Genomic DNA, 19,301 nt, shown 5'->3' with positions numbered 1-19,301 from the left:
GTGTGTGTTGAAGATGGGTGGCTAAGGATATCTGTGAAAAGTGGGGGGAGTATCGTTTACTAACCCTGCATATAATCAATACCATCCAGCGCTATTATTCTGAAATGTGGTGTTTGTGTGTGTGTGTGTAGGGGGGGGGGGGGGGGGGGGGGGCGTAGTTATCAACAATGACAGGATCAAGGAACTGGTGTGTGACAAAGAGGAATGGTGTCTAATTCAAGGTCAATAAGGCCCGTGTCACTCCTTCACATTCAGAGGGGAGGGAGGAGGCATTATGTTCCCATTGGTTACCAGAGCAAACATGACATCCCTGCTGGAGCTCATATCAATTTGTAATTTGACCCCCAGTCACAGCAAATGATGTCAGCACAGGTCGCTTTTGCAAAATGACCCTGCATTTGTCCGTTGTCGTTGTCGATCTCTGTCTACGATGTCGCTTTGCTCTTCTATTGTTATGCCTTTTTCTTCTTCTTTGACTGATGTTAATATTCATAGATGTTAATATTCTTTATTTCATGTGGAGCCAGAAATTAAATTATTGATGGTTTGTTAGATCTTTTTGATACAGGGCATTTGTTGTGTTTTCGCATATTCTGTGCATTATCTTTATATACCCAAAGAATGAGGCCAGTTTGAAGTACTTTTAGGATACATTATTTCCCATAACATAGTTGCTTCACAAGGGTATTTAATTTAATTTCAGCATATGATGCTGTATGTCCTTTGTTTCCCTGTCAGTGACCATCTTACTAATTTGCTAAGACCAGTAGCACCGTCTCCTCATGCCAGTACATCTTTTAATAACTCTATTAATCTAATCGTCCACTAATTGGTCAAGATAGCCTTTTCCCTTGTGATTTTTATCATAGAGCAATTAAGAGCCCGGTAAAACCTGCTGAAATCAGTGTCTTGTTAAAATGGCTTGATTGACACATTGTTTCGGGGCTCTGCATTTCTTTGCTGCATTATGGAGAAGAGTGTCTTTTCAAGCAACTCTAATAAAACAAAATATAACAGAATTCGAATAAAATTGCGATGACAAAATGCCAGTGACTGATAAATCTTTAATATAAAAATTGTACAAGAATTCTGATACAAATTACAAGAGGTATTTGGACAAAATATGAATAAAATTCCATTTACATCCCAAAACCCTTATGCATTTTATGCAAAAACGATAGACAGTTATAATACAGAAACAAATACAAGAAAGGCAAAAAAAGAAAGAAAAGAAAGAAACAAGTCTTTTAAAAAGAGGAACATTTTTTCCCTCCTGTCTGCAAATGGGAAACACCTGTTTAGGTACATACAGTATTCATGAGGCTTCCAAATCACCATTTTGACACAAACTCCTCTGCTCTGTTTGTTCTTTGCTGTGCGACGATGTAGTAATGCAATGCTGTAGATGCCCGTGCCATAACACAGGCTGTTTAAGACGCAAACGCATCGTATACACAAAAACACAAGTGAAAACATAAATCTAAATTCACTAGGTCTTAAAGCTTATTTATACTTTAAGTCTGTAAAATATAGTTGGCACAATGGAAAACAATAAATGAATTAATTCTCGACATTTCACAGGTTCCAGTTCAAATTAATGAGGGTATATTCTTTAGAACATTTCACATCAGACTGAAGCATCTATACAAATGTGTATTGTTCCTCTATCTGCATATTTCTTATGATGTCCCATCAAACATTCGAATTCCGCTTGGTTCCATGAGCTACATAAACCGGACAGTTTGCGTGCGATGTCACCCCTCATCCTCTCTGCTTACACCTATTGTACTCACGCCATCCGTGAGGTGAACAAAAACGAACTGTGATTAACAGGTCAGCCGCTTCAGCCGTTGGCCATCCACTCCTCCCTCCGCTATGTAGAATTACAGAATAATTGATGCCTGACGCTCTAATCAAATATTAAAGATTCCCTCCAGTCGTCTCGGCCAATGAGGCGCTCTGAGTGACGTGTTCTTGCAGCATCCACAGCCCGGTCACTTGGGCCCATGAGCTTGGAGAAGTGAGCAAGGCAACGATTGGATTGTGGGCTTACTCGGAGGAGAAGGGGGGGAAATTGGTGGTCATTTCTCAAAGGAGAGGAGAGCGTGAGGGAGAGGGGTGAAAATGTGAGGGGTTGCTCGATCGCTCTCCAGCAGGCAATCTAGAAAAAGCTGGCGATGACTCCTGGGGAGTCCTGGCCCTGCTGCTCTCTCCTCTCCCTATGTACCTCTCTTTCTCCCCTGCCTTGTTAAGTGACTGCCGCAAGGCTTCAGCCAGACCACTTTCTAAGCCCAATCCCTTTCCACAGTCTCTCCCTTCTCTCTCTCTCTCTTGCCGTCAGTCTCCCTGTCTCCCAGAGGTTTGCATGTGTTCTCATCTGTTTTCAGCCTTTTGCAGCTCTTGAGATCCGCTGGCATCACCAACACCATGCAGGACTCATAAGGAGTCCGTAGGAGGCGGGAGAAGGGTGCTGTAATCTCTTCTATGATATTCAGTTTTCAGCCTGGCACACACGAGTACACAGACAGAGGTCATGCACTGCAGCTGCTGCTTGAGAAATGGACAGCGAGGAACAGAACATAAAGAGAGTGGTAGAGTCTGGAAAACTTTTCTCAAATCAAGAAGGGCATAGAAGCTGAGGTTATTCGGGCAGAGCACACTTACATTAAGATAATATTAGATATGTTGGGTACGCACAGCTCCTTTAATTCTACGAGGTCCAAAACAAAAATCTTGAAGGCTTTTTAAAATTAGATTTCCTTCATTAAACAATGTCTTTGTTCGGTAAAACGTCTCCAATAATTATCGTCTGGATGTTTCAATTTAAATAATAATAATAAAAGCTTTGGACTTTCCATTCCTGACTCAGTGCTAGCTCACATCATTCTCCATAATATAATATCAACTTTCTATGTAGTGGCAGCGGCAGCTATAATGTTGATGCAAGAGTTTCATTTCCTGTGGTGAGAATATTCCTCTGCCCCCATCTCCTCCACCACTAGAGGTTAACAAGTCATCTTGTTCTTGTCATCTTTCTTGCCCGTAAGTAGGAAGTGTGTGTGAGTGTGTGCCACTCTCTGTGTGCATGTGTGTGTGTGTTTGTATGGTTGTGTGTTAGAGAGACAGCTGTCAGCAGGGTTCCTGGAGTAGCACTTTTTTTTCCTGCCATAGCGAGGGCCGGTGGGATTGAATGAATGAATGAGGCAGCAAGCGCCTCAGTGAAACCCACTCCTGGGAGAAGGTAGGGGTTCCTGTACTCAATTTTCAATTCACTTGGGATAAACAGGCAATTACCCATCCCTTTTTTCCTATGCCATGGCCGTCCGGTGAACTTAAGCATACAGTGTGTGTCCCTGTAGGACCTGCGCTGTGGGGTGTGGAGGTGGTAAGTGAGTGGCGGGTTGAAGAAATGGGTAAGGCGGTTGTTAAATGACTGCGCTCTGACAGACAAAGAGAAAAACGGAACGAGAGAAAAGGATGGAATTAAATTATCAGTGACCCTGAATAAGAATAAGCACACATAGAAAAGGAATAGATGAATTGGATTCAACTCAAACAAATGGGTCAAATTGAATTGTTCAGAGCACACACAATATCTTCCCTTCTTTTTCTCTTTCTGTCAGTGTCACAGTCTTGTCAGCAACCTCGGAGCCTGGCAGTGTAACGAAGTGACAAGTGAGTTATTAGACAGAAGAAGCTGGAATGGCAGGGACGCTCGCCTCCAGGTAACGGAGAAGCAGCACATTTTTAATGATCGCTGCTGTCATCCTTTCCTCCCTAGTCAGCCTTCCACCTCCGCAACCTTTCCATCAGCCTCAGCTCTCTGTCTCGCTCTCTTTATCTCGGAGAAGAGAGGACTGAAACCTGCATGTGTCATAAAGGTGGAGTCTTAAAAAAAAATACAGAAATGAAATATTTCACTAGAATAGGTCATGTCTATATTGAAAAATTGCTTAAGAATGATATAAATGGAACTCAACACTGTTATGGATGTAAGGTGTTGTGAATACTGTACAGCACACCACATAAGACTGCATATGTTCCCCCTCTGTGTAGCACCAGTCAAGTAAGAGAAGATCTGCTTGTATAGTAACACAACGCATTGCTAATACATTGATAAACAAGTCAAACTGAGGAACAATCTCTATTTTTTGTCTTTTTACAAAAAATATTCTTATACTGGACAACAACATCTCCATGAAGATACATCACCCACCAATAAATACCCCTTCCCTTGAATACTTTGCCCAGTTACTGGAAATATTTGTACCGTAAGACAGTCATGGACATGTTCAAAATGTCTGCAAACAGCCAGGAAAATGGCAACATTTTTCAAAGAGTACATTTGTAGCTGACACTCAGCAATGGCAACTGATACCGGAAATATTACAGCAAAAGATTTAAGACTCAAGTGTATCATATTAATCCAATGGGGCATGATCTAAGTACATGGTGTCACACTGAAAGAGCTCTTCTTGAGCAAACGTATTTGTTTTGGTCACAGTTAAATGACTATTTTCATCTTTTTTCTCTTTTATCTCATTGTTGTTGTCAAATCTATGGGACAGTCATATTTGTCATTAATATGCCTTCTGTGCTAACAAACAGGAGTTCTTGCATCGTGTCACAATAATGTCATGCTTTACACAGATTTCCCCGCTAAATTTCCTGAAGTAATTATCGGGATCATAACTGGCAGCTGTACACAAATGAAACAAAAAGAGGAAGAGAGACTTTATCAATACTTAACTCCTTTTGTGTTTGTGAAAAAGCAGTTTATGTTCAGTCACACTTGGATTCCTTTTGAGGCAAGAGACTTCGGAGACGCTCTTCGAACACGTTGTTTAGCGACGTGGGCAGATCTCGGGTTTTGTTCAGGGAGGCAAGACGTTCTCTGTTGTGAAACTGTGTTTGAAACTGAGCACGTGCAAAAACAAACTGGCACAAGTATGTTGAAGGTATTATTATCTACCTTGGCACTGTCGCCATCGATGACCCCGAACAACGCCTCACCATTGCAAAAGTCCTCATTATAATAATATTACACATCCCCTTGTATAGATGCAAAGTGCAAAAACTGAATTTGTATACTAAAGCTCATAAACATAACAGACAGAAAAAAAAGAGGAACAAAAAAATAGAAATACAGAGAATGATATCAGTGTAGGGAGCCTAAAAGAGCATGCCGGCAACCTCTGAATATCTAACGAGTAGATAAAACAAGTCACATGATATTCTTTTTCTTCCTAGGACTCAGTTTAAAACGTGTCTTTGGAGCTAACATAAATGAGTCAAGCTAGTAAGATGCTACCTCTTTCTTGCCTATAGCTGGAAGTATTGTACTGGACTGTAACATAAAACCATAACGAGAGAGAAAAAAGAAGCAAACAACCATCAACACAACTCTTTTACACCAAAAACCTCTTGGGACATTATTTACAAATGAAGCTGTCATGCTTTTGTAACGGGTTCATTTAAAAGCTATCATTACACAAATACAACAAGAAGATTTTTCTTTTTTTTCTTTTTTTCCAATACTATCATTTCTGCAGGCAAATTCACAAATAAGAGTTTGAATAGATTCTTTGGAGATTGACATAAAAACACAGGGGGGAGAAGTCTGAAAGCAAAGATGGAGGAGCTTATGAAAAAAAAGAAAAAGACTGGAGTTTTGTTATAAAGCAAACTCCATGCGCAAGAGCGTCTTCGTGTTCCTCCAAAGAAGGAAAAGTCAAAGGTCACAATAATAAACTGTATTTAGAGTCCATGAATTTTATAGAGGGACATAGAAATGTCTTGCAATGACTTACAGAGGACGGGCAGGAGGCATACAGGCATTTAGCTTGCATTTGATGGCCCTGGGCTGGGAATAAAAGCTAATTTGAGGAGGAATAAGGATGAGGAATGAAGGGAGGAGTGGGCCGACTGACAGCAGGGTCGAGTAGCAAGTCATTATTTAGTCTATCATTGTAGAGAAGGGCATGTTTCTATGGAGGTTGGGGTTCTGAGAGTGTCGGTTACGGCTGCGCACAGAGCTGAACGCCATGTTACAACCGGGGCTTTTGCACTTGTGCATCTCGCGCAGGTGCACAGTCTTGTAGTGCACACGCAGGGTTCCTTTGTTGCTGTACATTTTATGGCAGATGTTGCAGAGGATCCCACTGCTACCACTGTTACTGCCCCCGGTGGACGAAAAGAGGAATGATGAAGGGGAGGGTTCCAACCCCTCACCATGTCCTTCACCTCTTAGTTCTCCAGTCTCATCCCGATGCCTTCTTTCAGCCTGCCCCTCGGCATGCTGGGAGCAGTCCTCCCCCTCACTGTTTCCCTCCTCATCCTCTTCTCCCTCCTCCTCCTCCTCCTCCAAGTCATCCAATAGGATGCCTTCGTCGCAGCCCTCGTCTGACTCATGTGAGGAGTGGACACTGCTGCTGGATTGAACACTGGATGTGGTGCTCAGGTCCAACACCATGTAGTCGTCTGGCTGGCCCCGGGAGAAGCCGTTGGTGTGGTGGTTTTTAAGGTTATGGTTGAGAGGGTGGTGGGGATACTCACTGCTCATCAGGGAACGGGCATGGTGGTTCAGGCCAGTGGGCCGGAGGCTGGCGCCTCCGATGCCCATCCCGGCATATGGGTCCAAGCCCATGTGGTGGCCGGCATAGATCTTGGCCAGTAACTCAGCTCGCAGGTCCTTGGGCAGTGGCGGGAGTTGGGGGTCCAGGACAATGTCGTCCAGCTCTTTGGTCAGCAGTTTGCGGTGCAGGTTGATGTTGGAGCTGTGCCTGTGTGGGGAGACATAGTTGTTAATCAGAAGGCTCAAGTGAATGAGCAATTTAGATTACCTCTCAAATATAAGATAGCCATAGTGATGAAGTACATGTATTTGTACTTTCATATTGTCAACTTATCCAAATTCGGTGAAATTGTACCAGGCTATAATATTTAATATTTATTGTTAAAAATGTACACACACAGACAGCAACACAGAAATAGAAATTCATCCTGCAGCTCTCCTCATAAAAAGATTGCACAGAGAGAGCATCCTGCCAGTGTTTACCGCTGTCAGCATGTCTGCACTGCACAGCACTCAAATCCAATAGACTCTGACTCAATTAAATACTCCACCATATTGAATGGGAGTTTATCAATTGATTCGAGCTGTGGTAATGTGATAATCGAGGGGAACTGGATAGCATATTAGCACTAGGCCCTGACAGCATTATCGCATTCATTCCCTATTGGAGGTGGCTTAATCGAGCACCTCAATGAACATGTCTTTATGTAGCCCTGGATTTAATTAAGATGGGCATTTTTCCCAAACACAAAGCTAACTGTATCACACAATGTACTACAGCTGATGAAAGAAACTAAGTAACAAGTGCCATGCTAAAGCCAAGATACAATTAGTGCGAATTTCAGATAGCAAACAAAGCCATGCTCCAAGATGCAAGGTGAAATGAGCTTTAAAGATCTGAGTCGATGCCTTTTCGCTCCAATTTCACAGTGACCAAGTCAGACTGAGAAAAAGGGGACCAACTGCACTCATGTCACAAAAACACGACATAACATAGAAACATAACGTAAGCAGCTAATTTACTGCATCTGGTATAACATACACAAGGCCCATTCCTCTTATATCCAGTAAGCACTTACATCAAATAAGAAAAAAATATGCAAACACTCAGTTCCTTTAATGTGAGGGGTTTCCATGCAAGGAGGGCACGACTGTGTAAAACAGATACAAAAAATTAAAAAGAAAATAAATCGGTCATCCTTTGCAGGATGAGCAAAAATGGAGTCACAATGGATAGTAGAGCTTACCAGCAGTGGCAGGGTTGATGCAGTCAAAAAGGGTCCCTTTCCTTTAATTATTTACTTCCCTATCCGACATTGTCCTGCAAGAGGTAGAAATACATTCATTTGAGGGACCCTTTTCTGTGAACCAGGCAACCAGGAACCCGTCCACTCAAGCATCGTCAGCATTGAGGAGAAAGAGCGTGGCAAATCGATTGGCCGTGGCTGTCACTGTGTGCGTGCAAGCGTGCGTGTGTGTGTGTGCATGTGTGTGTGTATGCACCTGCATGCATGTCTGTGTGTGTGTGTGAGAAAAACTGAAAATATACTTCTTTTATATAGCAGAACGTCGATCAAAACGACTTTATAAATCCTTTGTTCTTTTTTGTCCTTTGATAGTACAGTTGCAGCCATATGGTGTTGACTTATGGTTACAATATATGGGAGTCATAATTCAATGACTGAATCCCAGCCTTGTCAAACACATGTGTGGATGCTTGTCTGTGAGGGGTCAGAGTGTTTTAAAACAGTCTGAAATATGCTGTAGTCAGTGATCAGTATATAAGGAAATGGGGACGATGTCTGCAGGGATACCAAACAGGCTTTGACATGAAGGGGGCCACAACTTTTCTCAGTTAAGCCTGAAGCTCAGAATGCTGTTGATGATGCTCAGGTAGGCAGGTCCTTTGCAACATGTCTCCATCTCTATAACAACACCGTCTCACTGCTAATAAGCTCTAAGTTAACCATGTCTAGCTCAGTTTCAGATATGATAGTTAAACATGTTAAATATCATGCAGTAAGTAGTCTGCGCTATAGCCATCTTAAATACTCTGAAATGCACACCATATTGTTAGAATATTACAGCAATATCTATATAAATAATAGTCACATTTACGACAGTTTGTATTATACTGAACAGGTATATGAAAATAAAATTAAATAAATTGAAGAGAAAAAAAGGCATTTTATGACGCACAGTATATCATTTGTAACCATTTGGTAATGATTTAATCTCAAGAGATGAAGAGGAGAAGAAGAGGCCAGTTTATGATCATTTCTATACACATTATTATGTAAGTCCTGTATTGGTAATGCCTACTTGGAATAAAAAATCTAAATAAGTCCGCTGAATCCACACACAGTGGGCATAATGCACTTATCCCTTAATTTATCACATTTAGACTTTATGCCCCATTTCCCACTCCCCTCCATCACTCCACTTCTGCACGCTCTATCTTTCCTCCCCCAAACCCAACTCCTGAGTGTGCCCCCCCCCCCCCCCTTCACTCCTCCATCTTTACCTCCCTGTTGGCCAGTAATGTGGCTGGCAAACCAATTTGACAGTCTCATCTTTGCCCAAAAGATGGGGGAGGCCTCCAGAGAGCCCATTTGTGACTGTGCAGAGGAGGTAGAGCGAGAGTGTGTTCGTCCCAACCGGCGTTAATCATCTTTAGGTTTGTCTGATGGCCCTTGCCCTGTTTCTTCTCTCTCTGTGTGTGTGTGTGTGTTGTCTAAATTACTCATAATGTGTAAATTAGAGGGGAGGCTGAGTTGTGTTAAACTGCCACGAGTGGTTCTTTGTCTTTCCTGTCATTTGGGGTGTGTTATGAGGTTTTAGGTATAAGTGGGAGGACAAGAGTTTTGGCAACATTTATCACTCTCTGTCACTGTTCGATCTGCTGTGTATTCTTTCATTGTTTCAGTGTGTTCAAGAGCACGGGCTGCAAACAATGATTTAAACATCCTCAAATAAATAACTGCATAGACATTAAATATACATTAAAAATATCATAAAAAACATGTTCTTGTTCTAGAATTCAATTAATTACGTTATTTCTCTCCGAATAGAATAATTCCTCTTATTCTCATAAATTAAAGGGGTGTTATATCATTTCCCGGCATTTGAATGGGTTGATATTTTGATCTGGCGTGCGTGGCTTTTGCTTACATATTCTCTCTATGAGCAGCGTGCCCTTTGTTTAAAAGAGACAAACACAGAGCTAATTGTGAAGCGGTGGAGCCGGACCCCATGCCGGGAGGGGACCGAGGGGAAGGGAGGGAGACAGAGAGAGGAAGGAGAGGGGAGCAAAGAGACTCTCCAACATAATTAACCTTCACTCTCTCTGCAGTGGCCCATGCGCACTTCTGCACCATGGGAATGTGGAAGGAGCTACTCGCTTCAGCGACATAGGAGCAAGTTAAAGTGTTGGCGTGAAGGTTAAAAAAGAGAAGCAGGACAAGCAGTTGAAAAAGAGATAAGTGAGGCAAGTTTCGTCAAAGGTTTAACAACAACATGAATAACGAGGCCAATAATAGTGATGATTGCTGGTATGCGCGTCTATGCAGCAGTTAATCATGCAGCTTCTTCAACACTTCTGCCGACGCTGCTCGCTCCCCACAATAAATATGCAATCATTTACCACCGGCTAGCAGGCAGGTTGGAGGCTGGGAGAACACCCCACCGTAAAACCTCACATCCCCACATTCTCTTATGTTGGTCTCAAAAGACAACATTTACATGCTTGCTTAAAGGCACATTAAATCCTTTATTCTTTCCTGCATTCCTCAGTGTGTATGTGTAACTAATGCGTTGTGTCTTTAAATAGTCGGGTATCCAAAGTGAACGGACACTAGTGATACGAACACGTTGTTGCCGTGGGAGCACATTCGCAAGCCGTCCTATACTCTGACAATGTCATTTCCTCTTGGTTGTTTTTCTCAGTAGATCAAATGACCTCTCCTCCTTTTTTCTCCTTTACTTTGATACGAGAGCTTTTGATGCTGGTGTCTGATGGTGTGTTTACGTGCCTTTGGCTTTTCACCCGGTCAATGGGCTAATCAGATATGCAGATGGGCTTGGACTTCCTTGTGGCTGGATGTCAACAGCTGTGTTCGGGAGGAATTGAGAAGAGGAAGCCAGGCAGGGTTGCATATTAAAATACTGCTTTAGCATATATTATTTAGCTGCAAAAACAACAACAAATAACTCCTGGTTTACCGTCCTTTTATTAAGTCAATGTGGCTATTAATCAAATATTTTATTTTGCTTTTTTAAATAGGATTACTTTGTGTTAAGTATTAAATGTTCCATTCTTTTATATCTGAGGTGACCTCCTGATTTATCATTTCTGACTCATGTAATGCACATTCTTAACATTATTTTGTGGAAACATCTTCGTTCATGCAGTGTGTGCGCTTATGAAAACTACTAAATTATATTCCCTGTTTTATTGCCACCATGACACTCAAATTTACATTATGTCATTAGAAGATGACCCAGGGACAGATTTAATGCGAGCCCGGTGTGTGTATTGACTCATCTCAAAGCTCCAGGATTCCTCGAGCTTTGTCAAGCCCTTCTTTCTGCTTTTTTGCTCCCTGGTTGAACCAGCGGCAAAGTAATATGTCCCATATGCGACCAGGAATGTATCCCCCACGGGAAAAGTATGGAAACAATAGTGTGCTTAGGTCTCACCCACCTGGAACTATATTGTACACCCTCAGCCTTAAAGGTGCTTCATGTTCACAACAGCAATTGGCACTCTTAGCTACACAATGGTCTCTATCCCCCATATGTTCTGCCACGTAATGTTAAAATTGCATTTACATGCTGGTGATTCATCATGAAGTCAAACTGCCACACACACAAACATCCAGGTTGACACAGTATGATTATTTTATGTTTTCTGTTGTCACCTTATTGAGCTTAGTGACAGTTTCCATAAGCCATTGTGGGGTCATGTCAGCCGATTCCAGCATAAAGGGACTACGTTACATAACTGAACAAAAAGTCTGAATCACTGTCTCCATCTTCACACTAAATGCAATTCTGATCACTGTCTGCTGTTTACCAATGGAGCTAGATTCAGATGTTTTTTCCAGTTTACAAAACTCTAACTTGTAACCTATCTTCCATTAAGATTCTCCTATAATTTACAGTGAAGCTCTCATCCTGCTTTTTAAAATACAGGTAAGGCAATTAATAATACAACAACTGTTTGACAACATTAACAAATAAATTATAAAGAGATAAGGTGTCGAGAACAGCAAATAGTTTTCTCTGTCATCTGTTTGTCGATGTGTGTATCTGCATGTGTGTATCTGTGCATACACATGTTACACAGCAGGTCGATCATGCCTCAGGCATCCTTTATTCCTAAAGCCTTGTCTAACAAACCGGTGGCAGTACACCACACTGAGCAATGCATGCTATAATAACCCTTCCTGTCATCGTGCTGCTGTCGGCACAGTTGCGTCAGGTGAGCAGCAGGGTTTCACCTTCACTAACGCTACCTTGTCTCCTGCTCTGCTCCCCCTGTTCCCCTCCCACATCCATCTAATAGTCCCAGAATCACCTGCTTCCCTTTACATGCTGTTAATGAACAAACCGTGGTAGGAACAGATGCCACCAAAAACACACATGTAATCAAAGGCCCGGGTTGGAAAAGGAGCAGTTTGGGCGGATCATAGGGTGGCGGGGCGGAAATAAGTGTGTTGGTGAGACAAAACACCACAAGGAAAGACATAAAGCTCCCTCTGAAAAGATTTGTTGACCAATTGGTAGCAAGCAGTATGTTGAAACTGTCCCCTTCCTTAAATTAAAGTGCCACATATCATTTTTGTTTTGTGTATTTATTTGTTTTCTATTCCTCTGATGACAACTGATTGAGTAAGGTTGTTATACAACACAGCTAAGTTCTATTAAAAAGATAGAGAGTTTAAGCAAGAGAGGTGTTTGCGGTTCTAAAGGATATTATTAAAGTGATTACATCTAAAGGATTGAGAAATTCTGCTCATTAACCATGTCTGGATGTTGGCCAATACGACTCTTAAAAGTGCTCCCATGAAGCAAAAACAACTCCAGTGGTTTGTAATCCCTGAAGGAGTCTGTGCTTGCCCAGGGCACTTGTGATGTTATGTACCTCCAGCATACGTTATGGCATCAACCTGCTGCCACTTCTGCTCCAATATATTCTGCGGAGTGAGTGTGTGGGACTGATATGTGCTAACAAGCCCAGGTGAATATAGCTAGCCTCACCTCCTAATGCGCTAATAAATGCAGTGGTTTGACAAACCGCTGTCTATGTTAATATATGCGCCTCCACCTCTCTATCACAAGGTGAGGTTGGGAGGGCAGGTAAACAACACACTGCAGCTGCAGGGTTGATGGGTACAGCCTCGTGCTTGTTTGAATGTGTGTGTATGTGTTTTTAATCCCGACACCCTACTCTTCCGAACTCTGACTTGACAAGGAGCAGATGTCCCTGAAACCATTTTTTGTGTTGCATTAGTTAACAGATGTTAAGTGATAGCCTAGATGTCATACAGTATTAAAATACTGCAGCTAAATCTTGTTTTTAACATGAAATGAAAAGTGACATTTCTCACACAAATATCTGTTGATGACTTTTTATGAAACCACGATATCCCTATAAAAAAAAAAACCTGGTATGTTCTGTAGATTTAAAAATGCTTTAAATTCTAATATACGATCAATATTAAATTAAGTATTTCAATTGAACCTACCTGTGATTGCATTAATAAATAAAATGTTTTTGTACTAACCTGTCTCGGCTCCGCCGGGAAGGGAAGGCAGCGTTGCAGCCAGCCACAGTGCACACATGCATCTCTTTGAGGTGCACATTCTTGAAGTGCAGTTTCATGCTATAGGAACTCTTGAAGCTCTTCTTGCACACATAGCAGATCTTGGGGTCAGGACTTGAGCACGGGTCTCCCTCGGGTGATTGAGAAGAAGGGAATTTGGGTGGGCTGGCACCATATCCCATTGAAGAGATGAAGCTCTCATGTAGAGCAGCCATGCTTGCAGCAGCAGCAGCCGCCGCCATTCCTCCATTATAGAGGCCATACTGGCCCATGCAGAACATGTCGTAAGTAGGATCGTTGAGTTCTTCCTTGACCCTGATAGGGGGCTGATGAGGGGAAGGTGAGGAATGACTCTTGCTTTCCATTTCCTTTCTCAATTGGGCTTCCTCACAACCCTCATCGTCTTGATCCTTGTCCATACACCTTCCCCCCCGACTGTGTTTTTGCTGTTCGTCCACATCTATCAGCTCATCGCGGTAGAACATGTTGGAATCAGAAGTCTCGGATTCGTTCTCAAAGTCTCTTTCATGATCCTGGTCCTCAGAGGTGAAGCTGCCCATACAACGAAGCTCGCCAGAGTCTTGATGATCATGTCCACCCCTGCTTTCACTACCAGTCCCTTCCCTGCATTCATCTTCACTCTGTCTCATCATTCCTCTCAGAGCTAGGCCGGGGCTCATCTCATCCTGCGAAGGGGATTGCTGCCCACTACCACCACTGTGGTTTCCAGTACCACTGCCACTGTTGTTGTTGCTGTTACAGTTACCATTCATTTTGACATTGTTGTGTAGAAGCGTTGAGTGATGGTGGTGATTATGGCGGATGTCATCGTCATCATCATCTTTGTCATCGTACTCATCTGCCACATCAATCACTTCTTTCTCAATCTTCACTGGCATGCTTGATTTGCGAGGTTTCTTTTTGGGCGTGGGTTCACAGCCGGCAGTGTTGAGGTCGTGATTGGCATTATGGGTATGCAAGCGATGGGATATGGATCCCACCTCTGACATATGAACATTATTGTGTGAAGCTCCTGCAGCAGCCAAGAGATGTTGTTGATGGTCCATCAAGCTGGTACTGTTGGTGGTTGTGGGCAGGATGGGGCTGGTGGGCAGTGACACTGGCGGACTGACGAGGTCCGCTGGGGACAGTAGTGTGCGGTAGAACGGGGGCACTGGCTGGACAGGATGCACTGACTTCAGGGAGGGGAACACCAGTGGGCTGTGCAGGGGTGACTGAAGCATAGGGTCCACCGGTGGGGTTGTGAAGCCCAGTGGTGGCCTTCCAGGGCTAGTGAGGCTAAAGCTACCATTCTTGGTGCTTGAGATGACGGGTGTACCACTGGTAGAGCGGATGAGGTCCTTGTCGCGGTTATTGCGCAGCATGGGCATGTGCAACCGTGGATTGGGATTAGCACTGTGGCGGTTGCGGCTGCGTAGTGAGCTGAAGACCATATTGCACCCGTCAATGGTGCAACGGTGTTTGATCTTCAAGTGTACAGCGTTATAATGTATCTTAAGGGTACCTTTATCATAAAAGGTTTTGCCACACGAATTGCAGCACACACGACCCTTGCGTGAGGTGGATCCCATGCGGCGCATGCGATGCATCTTGGAGGAAAAGGAAGAATGGGAGATGCTTTTTGACTGCTCGTCCTTCACATAATGGTGGTGGACTTGGTGGTGGACTTGGTGGTCACTCAAACTGTTGGATTGCTGAGGTTGATTTTGGGACTGCTGTTGGTCCTGCTGCTGCTGCGGGAGCTGTGTCTGCTGTTGCTGCTGTTGAGCCTGCTGGGTAGACGGGGTTGGTGAGATGGGTGATGCCCTGTGGTTGGGCTCTGTTTTGGGTTCAATGTTGTTCATGTCTCCCATGGCTCCACGACTAGGGCTCTGACGGAAGGGTGACAGGGACACTTCTGATTCACTGGTGTCCACCTGTTCACCTTGGTTTGGCAGGCTGGGCTCCTGGAGCCGGAGAGCAGACCGCTCCATTGGCAGGCTATTGGGGGGCAAGCCGAGCATGGGGGCAGAGACTGGGTTGATGTATTGGAAGGGCAGGAGGAAAGCTAAACTGTTGGGGATATTCTCAAAATGATGAATGCTGGATGGGCTACTGTTGTTTTCCATATGGGTCAGGATCCCTGGGCTTCGGGACCTGTTGTTGCCTTCAATAAATGTTCTTATCCCGGAGTCTGTTTTAGAGGAGGGAACTGTAACTGCCTGACCTTCCTTCTCCTGAATGGCCATCAGTTCTACAATGGACTTGGTCTCACCAAAGCGCAGAAACTGCTGTAGGGTGATTATCTCCTCTTCTCGGGACATGATGGACCAGCGGTCCAGCACCTTGCCTGCAGTATCCTAGATGCCCCAGAAGAGACAAGAGAGAAGAAAAAATGGAAACCATTAATGATTGTGCAAAATCAGTTTGGTCAAGAAGGTGTAAGGTATGTAAGGGCAAGCTCCTCTGTACATGGAATTCAGATGCTCTTGGAGCAACAAGTAACAGAGGTTTGAGGAAAATCACTTTTTTCGAGAAATCATCCCTGAGGAATTGATCATTAATGACAAGATGATGACAGTGGGCCGAGTGAATCTCGGCTAATAAAACACTACGGTTGGGTGATTAGCAGCTCTGTGTGACATTGTGGGCATATTTATGTGGGAGACTGACTAAACAGCTTTGTAAAAGATGTGAACTCTTTCTAGTACACAAACTGCACCTAGGGGAACACACATTGTGTTAGCAAGAGAGGAAATGGTAGAAATAATAGCATAATTAATGCAAGCCACTAATCGCACCTTCGTTGGCAAGCATTTTTCTCAGTGTGTTCTCCATCTATAAGGCAGGGAAATGCTTGAGGGAGGATGGGACTGCTACACTATGTATCAGGGAGTGACTTTGGACATTCAAAGAGCAAAAAAAAATAAAAGCTTGGGTTTGTGTATACCTTGACAGTGGCATTAAGCCTGTGATCCTTTCCTTTGGCAGGCTGCATATTTACTGTATCATGCTTGTATAATAATGAGCATTCAAAAGGATAAATATGTTATTGGGTTTGACAGATGCACAACCTTAAATAATATTATTAATTATTTAATTATATTTAGGACACTGTCGACTGATACATTTTCTGTTGACAGTGGCTACCAATGAAAAACAGCAGATATGTGAACTTACAAACATTTCCAAAAGATAATTTCTAATAACTTTTCGATTTTACAGTTCCTGTATTTTGGAGGCTTTGGAATGGTGAAAATCAAGTTTCCATCATGAGAGACAAGAATTATTCCGACCTGACTTTGTTGGTGTCTTTTGGAGATGTTTAAAAATGGTTGAAAAAAAGAAGAAGCTTAGACTGCTTGCAAATGTGCACATTGTTAATATCAAGACATGGCAAGGGTTTCAAGGAAAATAATATTGGCACATCGTGAGAATTTTGTTTGTGGTTGAATTACTATGTTTGAGCCAGTGCATGTGGTCCTCTTGTATATGAACCCACATTACTTGATGCGTTACTGCAAATAGGATAGAAATTGTCCTCTTGTTATATAATATGTTATGATATGCATGTTTGCATGAACAAGATAGAAATCTTGAAAAGGCTAGACAGAGAGACATAGTGTAAATACTTCACACACAGGTTCCTGGGGAACTAGGCTCAGTGACATCAAGGGAATAACGCAAGCGATGACAATTAGTCACAGTGAAATGGTAACATTTCATATGTGCTTCTAGCTACTGGCATCTATAAAAGATAAATGGAAACTCTGGTGTTGAGTAGAAAGCTGTAAAAAACAACATCACAAAGCACAAAGGCTCCGGAAGAAGAAAACAGAAGATAAATGTTAAATGAGAGCATTGAAAGAAAGATACTACAGGAGAGACACAGAGGAAGAAGAGCAGAAAAACAGAGAAAATAAAAGTTTGAGTGTTTTCATATCATGCCCTCAGATATACTGAAGAAATAGATTCTTCTGAGACGAAACATCAATAGTCACTGGGGTATTTGTTCTAATATATACATTAAAAAACATTTTACACTTTCATTCTGTGTGCGCTCTGGAGTTTTTGCCTGGAGGTATGACTTTAAATTCTGGCCTGGGCACTATTATTCTATACAGCATGGCCATCTGGGTATTAATACTTCTATTTGATTTAATTGAAACAAAAAAAATTAAAGCAGATAAGAAAGTGAATCTTTAAATAAATCTACAACCAGAGCATTTCTTAAGAAAAAATCTTAAGAAAAGTCTATAAATGTTTTGTAGTGACACAAAAAGTTATTAATTTCTGATTAGAAGCATGAACAATTCTAGATGCAATTTGTATAATCCTAATAAATAGTGTCTCTGTTTAGTATTTAATAGGAATAGAGAGTACATGTGTTTTGGGAATCAATGGTAAGCCACATTTAAATAAATTTAAGCCAGTTTAACCCTTGTGTTGCCTTCGGGTCATTTTGACCCGAATCAATATTACACCCTCCCCCCGCCTATGGGTCATTTTGACCCGATTCAATGTTTCACCCTCCTGTTACCTTTATATTTACTAACATGTTTTACCCTTTGGGTTCAATTTGACGCCAGCAATTAAAACCTCCAGAAAATTATTAGAATTAATATTGTTTTCCAAGTTTAAGTGTGAGGCACTTTATGTTTGTTTGTTGACTTCCGAAAGAACACCGACATTAAACATTGAATGGGGTCAAATTAATCCGAAGGTGGGGGGAGGGTGTAATATTGATTCGGGTCAAAATGACCCGAAGGCAACACAAGGGTTAAGACATCTTCATAACAATTTCCTAACTGCTCCCCTTTTTTGTTTGCTGGTCTAATTGACACTATACAATTTTTAAGAACCACAAGCTAACCAAATGGAGGTCATTGTGATGGTTGCATTAAGAAATCCGAGGGATTAGTCGCAAGTTATAAGTGAAGTTCTGATGACATTCATAAAATAAAAAAAATACACACATCAACCAGATCACATGACGTTATCCAGCCCCGTCTTCATCCCTGACTCAAACAGGGATCAGATATTTATTTTATCCTCTACTAGTCCTAACCTGTGCCTCTCCTTCCCCACTCATGAAGTCAAACAAAAGCCAAAACACAGTGACAGAGGCCAAACTGCAACCTATTAGTGTTAGGAAGGGCCAGCCAGCTGTCAGAACAGGTCAGCAGCTCTGCTCTGCACTGGACCCTGTCTGAGAGGAGGCTAACCAAGCACTCCTCCTTCAACGGACAATTGAGTTTGGAAACGTTTGGGCCAGAGTCGGGCTTGAAGCATAGAGTCAACACAAATAAAAAAAATGGTCCAAGAAGGATGTGTGGGGACACACTTGATACGGTTCGGTCCATTTTGAAAAATAATACTGCCAAGAAGCCTTTCAAAACATGTCTTTTTCTTATAAAAGCACACAGTACCTCATTTATAACAACTCCATTTTGAAAGCTATACATTTATAGCCCAATGTTACATTTCAGGCCAAAAAAATGTGTTGACACATTTGCAAACAAACACCCTTTAGTCCTTACTACAGGACGTCTTACAACTTCACTTCCCTGCATTAGCGTTGCGATGCTGTGAGAGAAACAAATATGCCATTAGAAGCACTTTTACAAGTAGGCACTCATCTTCCAATTAGCTTAATGTGGCCCTCTTTCCCCTATATTTTCCAAGCGTGCCCCACCTCTTCTTGTACACTCCCTCCAGTAAAATCTCATTAATCCACCCCTCCCCCATCTCCCCCAGTGCTATGACATATTAGTCTGTCATTATGCATCCCAGAGTCCTTTAAACAATACAGCTAAACCTCTGTTTGCCAGGTTAATGACTATTAGCCAATAATTACAGCAGAGAGACGATGGAGTACCCACTTTATCTGGGGGACAGCC

At 42.5% G+C, this 19,301-nt stretch overlaps 1 protein-coding gene across 1 annotated transcript in view; it reads right to left on the bottom strand.

The window, feature by feature from the left end:
• Window positions 1–1,050: 1,050 nt before the first annotated feature.
• Window positions 1,051–19,301, bottom strand: part of bnc2 (basonuclin 2) — a 97,598-nt gene continuing 79,347 nt past the window's right edge. Inside the window, exons 4-9 of the mRNA XM_056408781.1 lie at window positions 15,205–15,761; window positions 14,480–15,039; window positions 14,181–14,431; window positions 13,363–14,102; window positions 6,623–6,782; window positions 1,051–6,523 (exon numbers count right to left, since the gene is read on the bottom strand). Of these exons, the coding sequence (XP_056264756.1) occupies window positions 5,957–6,523; window positions 6,623–6,782; window positions 13,363–14,102; window positions 14,181–14,431; window positions 14,480–15,039; window positions 15,205–15,761 (2,835 nt within the window). The 3' untranslated portion in view covers window positions 1,051–5,956. The remainder of the gene's footprint in view (window positions 6,524–6,622; window positions 6,783–13,362; window positions 14,103–14,180; window positions 14,432–14,479; window positions 15,040–15,204; window positions 15,762–19,301) is intronic.

Source organism: Pseudoliparis swirei, chromosome 24 (assembly GCF_029220125.1).
Source record: "Pseudoliparis swirei isolate HS2019 ecotype Mariana Trench chromosome 24, NWPU_hadal_v1, whole genome shotgun sequence".
NCBI classification, from domain to species: domain Eukaryota; kingdom Metazoa; phylum Chordata; class Actinopteri; order Perciformes; family Liparidae; genus Pseudoliparis; species Pseudoliparis swirei.
This window is presented reverse-complemented; position numbering and strand designations above follow the sequence as displayed.